General features: G+C 36.3%; 1 protein-coding gene across 1 annotated transcript; it reads left to right on the top strand.

Moving 5' to 3' along the window:
* Positions 1-256: 256 nt before the first annotated feature.
* Positions 257-6,612, top strand: LOC106871637 (ubiquitin-like protein ATG12). Its single transcript, XM_014918210.2, has 4 exons — positions 257-389; positions 1,086-1,222; positions 2,142-2,204; positions 6,406-6,612. Exons 1-4 carry the CDS (start codon positions 275-277, stop codon positions 6,463-6,465), a joined length of 375 nt encoding a protein of 124 aa, XP_014773696.1. The 5' UTR covers positions 257-274; the 3' UTR covers positions 6,466-6,612.
* The last annotated feature ends 1,612 nt before the right edge of the window (positions 6,613-8,224 follow it).

The following is an 8,224-nucleotide window of genomic DNA, read 5'->3' as shown; positions in this document are numbered from 1 at the left end:
ATTTTTATATTGATTCACAAGAATTAGTTTGCTCCTCAAAATCTGGGTAATATTTACAATTCCGGTTCATAAACATTTGAGTTAAGCTAGTATGTTTATATTCGTAAACAAAATAATTTCCAAAAACATATCGGGTAAAAACGTATAACATATAATAATTAAATATTAAAAAATATTGTATTATTTACTTGAAGAAATATAATATTTGGTAATTATATTTTCATTGTTATTATTTTCGCTAAAAAAAAAAAACAAGCTGAGCTGACAGAACAAAATGTCGGAAAGTGAAACTGTTGAAAACTTAGAGACGACTACATCACCTGTTGTACACGCAGTAGCTGATACAGGCACTACTCCACAGAGTCCTTCACATCAAGCTAAAGTTAAAGGTTAGCAACTGATTACTATTTATTCCCTTAAGATATACATATGGTCTTATGAATGTGTTGGAGCACGATGTCTTCAACGTTCAGTTATGCGATGTAACCAGTCTGTTACTCGGTATCGATTATTAGTTGATACTACTTTATGTCTAATGATTTTGAGATAAGTATGCCACACCGTTCTATATTGCAAGGAATTAAACTGTCTGATATATGTATTTAGATAAGGTGTTGTGAGAGAAATAAACTATGAGTGAAGGATTCCTTCAACACTGCTACGGGAAATTTTAATATGGACAAATATGTCTTATTGTATGTCTTGGAATATGTTGGACAATTCATATAGGTCCACTCGTACTATTTCACTGGAATTGTTATAACTCAGATGTCAGTCTTACTGAGTGCTTGTCTGTGTGTGTATGTCTATGTTTTTTGTTTTGTTTTATGCTTTTAATCTTTTTACTCGTACCGATTTCTGTACACCTTGTATACTTGTGTATATTTGTCTATCTTTCCGTTAGTTTTTTTTCTATGTTTGTACGATATTGTGTCCCGTTGTCTATCTATTTATATGACTTATATTTATCTGCATTTATATACCTGTCTGTCTACCTAATTATCTGATTTTCTGTTTCTTTCCATTTACCCCCCCTCCCCCACACATTTATCTGTATTTTTCTATTGAATTAATCCATTCTATAGTCGATGTACTTTTGAAACCTGCTGGTGATGCTCCTATCATGAAGAAGAAGAGATGGGCTGTAGAACGGAGTATGAAAGTCGGCTCAATATGTGAATTTATAAAGAAATATATCAAGTGTGATCCCGCCGACTCTATGGTATGTAATTACTGATTCTGTGTCCTTCATGGTAATGAAAAATGTCCACCACGTAATTGATGTCACTAGGTTATTATGTTACATAGTTTGTAACAGTCAGCAGTCGATGCTCCCGGCCCACAACACTGCAAGCTAACTAGCCACTTCTCAATTTGCAATGCTATCCCTACACTGCAGTATCTAATTTTAACTGTTGACAGGTCTGTTTCACTGTGCAATTGAAAGGCTAAAACCCCAACATCTCAGTTGATTGTCTCAAGTACCTTAATCATCTATGTTTATTCTACCCAATGTTCTTGAGTTCAAAGCCTTTGTGTCAGCTATTTTATGTCTTCTTAAGAACACAACAAAAGTATGTTTAGTTGGTGAGGCAGTGTTCTCTAAGTCTACAGAGACTGCTTGTTTCAGCATGCATGTCAGCTGTAATGTAAATTGCAGGAACAATATCCCACAGGATCCTGCAGTTCATATACAAAATATCTAAAATTTGTAAAAGTATAAGTAAATTAATGTGCCCTTACATCTTTTGGATTTAGAGAACTTTTGAATTAGTGTAGGAAAAGGCCATTTTCCCATGATAAATAGGAGTCAATTCAGAGGTTTGCATGTTTTTAGATATTATTTTGTTGAGAATTCCTCCTGAAACATATCTTGTTGAGATGAGGTCTCACTCAAATTTTTATGTGATATGAATTAGTTTTATAGTGCAATACTGTGTCATAGAATTGGGTTCCAGTCATACCAGATTGTGTTATTGCTTCCAGGATGTGACTATTGCAATGGGTCTGATGGTAGCCAAATATTATATATTAGTAACTGTGTTATAAACTAACTGTAGGAGGGACAAATAGCTGTATGTGAAATCTTGTATCACCAATATTTGTTGATTAATGTTATTTCTTTTGGTTTGTTTTGACAGTTTCTGTATGTGAGGCAGTCATTTGCACCATCTTTAGACACACCTGTTGGCATATTATTTGATGTAAGTTACATAGTTTTCTTTCTTTCCTATTTCTACAATTTATCTTTCATATATCCAGCAAGGATAAATAGAGTTTATACTGGATATAGTTAGTCAGATTATGTAATTCATAGATTCCATTTATCCCAGGATTGATAAGATAATGAGCAATAATATAATGAGTCTGTGTGTGAATATGTGTGCACACATACATACACAAAATGAAAATTTTTACAAACAAGCAATTAGTATACAGAGTGTATGTGTTTGCATGATATATTGCATTCAGATCACGTTAAATTTCTTCCAGTAACTTGAAGTTTTTCAAATTTTTACCAGATTATTTTTTAACAAAATGTATTACTAATGTAATTTTGCTTGCTGATGATGAAAAGTGGATTCATTTTTCTCTAGAAATTAGGAAGTTACAAGCATTTAAAGTCATGTAATTTTAACTAATTGAAAGTGTCTATTATTATTGTTTATACTGATCTACATTGACATGGAAATGAGCACATGTGAAATATTTATGTTGTCTCTTGACCTACTAGAAATAGCAGCCCAATTTTCCTTAAACTACACCATAACATCTAAAAAAAACAAAAAGGATGAAACATTGTATCACAGCTTTGTTTATTTCTTTGCTCAAGGCAAGCTCAAGTGCTTTCCACTTCATCAATCATCATCAACATTTCATGTCTATTTTCCAAGCTGGCATGGATTGAACAGTTTGACTGGAACTAGCCAGCTGGAGAGCTGCCCAGGTTACAGTTGTCTGTTTTGGCATGGTTTCTACAGCTGGATGCACTTCTTAATGCCAACCATTTCACAGGGTGTACTGGGCGCTTTTACATGGCACCAGTACAGAAGCATTTACTTGGCACCAGTACAGATGCTTTTATGTGGCACCATCGTGGGCATGTTTTCATGGCACCAGCATTTGTAAGCCCTCAAAGCATAGGACATCTCGGCTAAAACAGAGAGACATAGAGGACATGCATGTGTGTATGGACAGCCACAGTTTTACTTAGCTTGACATGTTTTCTCAAGCACAACAAACCATCAGAAGTTTCAGTCCCTTGTCATCTCTATGAGCCTCAACATCTGAAGATCCTTTTTCACCACTTCATCCCACGTCTTCTTGGCTTTACCTCTTCCACAGATTTCCTCCATGATTACAAATCAGCACTTCTTTTTGCAACTGTCCTCATCCATACTCATCACGTGATCGTACCAGCACAATCTTCTCTCTTGCACTGTTGCCTCTTATACCCAATTTCTCTCTCATTTACACTCTGTCGTACATGCACACTGACATTACTCATCCAGTGGAGTATACTGGCTTCACTTTTTTCAAGCCTTTGCATGTCCTCTCTAGTTGTAGCCCATGTTTCACTGCCATGCAGCATAGCAATTATACAATCTGCCTTTCACCCTTATGGAGAGGCCTTTGTTACCAACAAAGATAGCAGATCTCTGATTTTGGCCCACCCTGTTCTTATTCTAGCAACTATGCTTTCATAACTTCCTCCTCTAATGCTAACTAGGTTGCTTAGATAACAGAAGCTATCTACTACTTCTAAGGATTCTCCCAGACACTTGAGGAAGTTTATTCTCTGTACATTCTAAGCTTTTATCGTACCTGCACATCTACCACGCACAAAAATTATTTTGTTAACCTTCCTGTGATACCGCTGCACCACTTGAGTCCATAGCTGGGTACATTGTATGGAATTTCTACCAACACCTTTCCTCCATATCAAGCAGGCTCATCTCCCTGAAGGGATCTGAAATTTGTCTGTTTTCCTGCTTACTAGGACTTTAGTCTTTGCTAAATTAACTCTAAGGCCCTTTGATTTCAGATCTCATTTCCATATCTGAAATTTCTTCTTCAGTTCTGGTAGTGATTCAGCTATAAGAACAAGGTCATCAGCATAGAGGAGCTCCCAAGGGCAACCAGTCTTAAATTCCTCTGTTATGGCCTGGAGGACTATGATAAACAAGAGGGGGCTGAGAATCAATCCTTGGTGAAATCCTTCTTGTTCACTAAATTCATTGCTATACTCATTGCCAACCTTCACCTTACTGACAGCATCCTTGTACATGGCTTGTACAGCTCTCACCAACTACTCGTCTATCCCTAGCTTCTGCACTGACTACCAAATAAGGGAGCGCAGGACTCTATCAAAAGGCTTTCTTCAGGTCTGCAAAAGCCAAGTACAGAGGTGTATACTTGGCTAAATATTTCTCCTGCAGTTGCCTTATCAAGAAGATAGCATCAGTAGTGCATTTCCTTGGCACGAAACCAAATTGCATCTCATCCAGGTTAACTCTCTTCTTAATTATTTAAGTTATAACCCTCTCTGTAACTTTCATGACCTGGTCCAGCAATTTGGTATCTTTGTAATTATTTCTGTGTAAGGCATCAATTTCACCTTTTGTGGCAGTTGACTATAATACTGCTATATCAGTTGTTGGGTGTGACTCCCTCATAGACAACCTGATTAACTATACTGGTGACTAGGTTAAATCCCACTTTGCCAGATATTTTAAACATCTTGGTGGTGATTTCTGATGGGTCAGGTGTTTTCCCTGTCTTCATATCCTTAATTGCTTTATCTGTTTGGTCCACATTAGGCAAACTCTCTTTTGATTCTTACTTGATTATTGTCTGCCTTGTTGTTGGTGATGTAGTAGTTTTGTCATTAGCCTACCACACCCTTTATTTCTTCTTCTAATAACATATGACACTTGACAGTTGCAACGTCAGAGGGCACCTTTCTGATGCAAGTACGACACTAATGTATAAAACAATAAATATTATGTAACCTTTTACATGGGACTTTTGCATGCAGTGTTGGTAATAACATAGTAGTACCAAAACAATTGTAACTGGTCATTAAAGATGTACTAAACTCTTTTTTTGTTTTCTTACTTGGATTATATATATGTGTGTGTATACATACATAATTTTACACACACACTCACATATATTTAAGAATTGGGATTCAAAAATCAAACTGAGCTCATAGTAAGCTCCCCATCTGGTGCATGACTATCAAGAAAAGACATAGTTATGGCTAGGATATAGCCTCAATGGTGAAGAGTATACTCTTTTCTCTTTACTCTTTTACTTGTTTCAGTCATTTGACTGTGGACATGCTGGAGCACCGCCTTTAGTCGAGCAAATCAACCCCCCAGGACTTATTCTTTGTAAGCCTAGTACTTATTCTATCAGTCTCTTTTGCTGAACCACTAAGCTACGGGGACATAAACACACCAGCATCGGTTGTCAAGCGATGTTGGGGGGACAAACACATATATATATATACATATACATATATCCGACGGGCTTCTTTCAGTTTCCGTCTACCAAATCCACTCACAAGGCTTTGGTCGGCCCAAGGCTTTAGCAGAAGACACTTGCCCAAGGTGCCACGCTGTGGGACTGAACCCGCAACCATGTGGTTGGTAAGCAAGCTACTTACCACACAGCCACTCCTGCGCCTGTGTGTAAAAATTGACCAGATAAGAGAAGTGAAGTGAAAGAATTGATGCTTATTCTATCAGTTGACAGCTGTTTTGTAATCTCTGTTTGGTATATAAGCGACACTACATCATCCATCACACATATATAAATAAATATACTTATGAATTTATGCACCCATAAATATAATTGTGTTGTAACATAATGAACAGACTACACTTCAGAACATTTCATAGCAGGTTAAAACATCAGACCCTACTGTGGATAGTAAATGAATTCGGTTATTGTAGAAGACTCTTGCCCAAGGTGCCATGCATTGGTACTGAACCTGAAACGACCTGGTTGGAAAACAAGCTTCTTAATCATGCAGCCATGCCTGCATATATTTTTCTTGTATCTGGGGCACTGCCTTGAACGAATTGACCCCAGCACTTATCTGTTTTAAGTCTAGTACTTATTCTATTGGTCTATATTGCCAAACCTCTAAGTTACAGGGACTTTTTTGTCTGCATGTTGTGTATTGAGATTGATTGTTATTTAAACTCTCTTATGCCCTTTAAGTTTTTGTTTTTCACATTTTTCAATTTTTTCATTGTCAAATTTCCAGTTTTTCAATCTCGGAACTTTGTTAAATCTCTGTAACCTTGTCATACATGTATTTATGCACAACTGTCTTTTGCATATATATATATATATATGAATTCTAATTGGTATATTTTGTAATTTTTTTTCCAGTGTTATGGCAGTGATGGTAAATTGGTGCTGCATTATTGCAAAACTGCTGCATGGGGATAAATTTGCAATGAAATGATAATCGATTAAATAACTATTCAACATTTGAATATTCCGAAAATAGATTCTCGCATCCTAATAAGAAATTATGAAATATCACACTTTTTTTTGTAAAAATTATTGTAAATATATTTACACTATAATCACTGATGATTTCTCATTATTTAACTTATTGAAAAATATATTTTGTTTATTTTATTTATTGTGTGTTTACATTTTAATTCAGATTTGTTTTAAAAAATACACTCTCCTCAGCCTATTGATGTGCTTCTGTTTATGGTGATATGATCTACATATATTTGTGATGCTTAGTGATATGAGATTTCTCAACAGTTTCCATTGTATCAAGTTTCATGTACTTCTATGGTAACTCAAGTCATCTGTCTGCTTAGCATCTATCATTCATTTATATTTCATCTTGGAACCAACAATATCCTGTGCTCACACCTTTGAACAGCAGTTGTTTTCCCAATTGAGCTGCTGCACTAACATATAGGTATTGAGACAAACCATGCCAGTGACGACAAATTTTTAACAACCACTATATTTCATTGCCATACAAACATTCCATTTCTATGGCTAATGTTTTCTTGTACTTAAGAAGACCTATTCTCCACAGCAAAATTGATAAGGTTGCTCCTCCTGACAAAGAGGTTTGGCCTGCAAGAGCCCTGTGCCAGTGCCACATAAAACCATTCATGCCAGTGCCATGTTAAAAGTACCCAGCACACACTGTAAAATGGTTGGCATTAGGAAGGGCATCCAGCCATGGAAACCAAGCCAAAACAGACTGGAGTCTGGTGAAGCCTTCCAGCTTGCCAGCCCTGGTCAGACCGTCCAACCCATGCCAGCATGGGAAACAAATGTTAAAGGAAGAGGAGGATGTAGTAATAGCAGTAGCAGCAGCTGATAAGAAATACAACTATTATAGTATATTTGAACTGTTAAACCAAGCCATTCATACTTAAGTGTTTCATGTGTAAACAATTCACAATTTCTAATTTGTTCAAATATCAAAACTGAAAATAATTTACTTTATGCAGATAGAAAAACAGACATAAAAACCAGAAGATATCAATTATTTGTATCAACATTCAACCACATTAATATTGAGAAAAAAATCACTATAAGACAGTGTATCAGAGAAAATCATGATGTTGTAGGAGAGGAATGTTTGTATGGATGATGGTTCACTTGCACTTAATGATTTTGCAGACAAAGAAGTGAAAAAGTATTGCTATGAATGGCTGCTAAATGTAGAGATTGCATGAGAGAAGGAAAGTTTGCCTAATAGACTCAACAGAGGGACCAGCTATTCAAACTGACAGTAGCTTGGTAGATAAAGCAATTAAGGATATGATGAAATGCATTTCAGTTTTGTGCTATCTTCCAAGTAAGGCAGCTGCAAGAGAAGCATTTAACCAAAAATAAATCTCTGCACTCGGCTTTTGTTGACATGGAGAAAGCTTTTGACAGGGTCTGTTGCTTACTCATTTTATGGTCAGTGCAGAAGCTAGAGATAGATGAGTGATTGGTGAGGGCCAAACATGCCATATACAGGGATGCTGAATGTAAGATGAAAGTAATAAGTATAGCAGTGAATTTAATGTACATTGTAGGAGTTCACCAAAGTTCAGTTCTCAGCCTCCTCTTCTTTATCATCGTCCTCCAGGCCATAATAGACTGGTTGCTCTTGGGAGCTCCTGTGTGCTGATGACCTTGTTCTTGTAGCTAACGCTCTACTAGAATTATAGAAGAAATT

This window comes from Octopus bimaculoides, chromosome 17, assembly GCF_001194135.2.
Source record: "Octopus bimaculoides isolate UCB-OBI-ISO-001 chromosome 17, ASM119413v2, whole genome shotgun sequence".
NCBI classification, from domain to species: Eukaryota; Metazoa; Mollusca; class Cephalopoda; order Octopoda; family Octopodidae; genus Octopus; species Octopus bimaculoides.
Note: the sequence above shows the minus strand (reverse complement) of the source record. Positions and strands in the feature narration are given on the sequence as shown.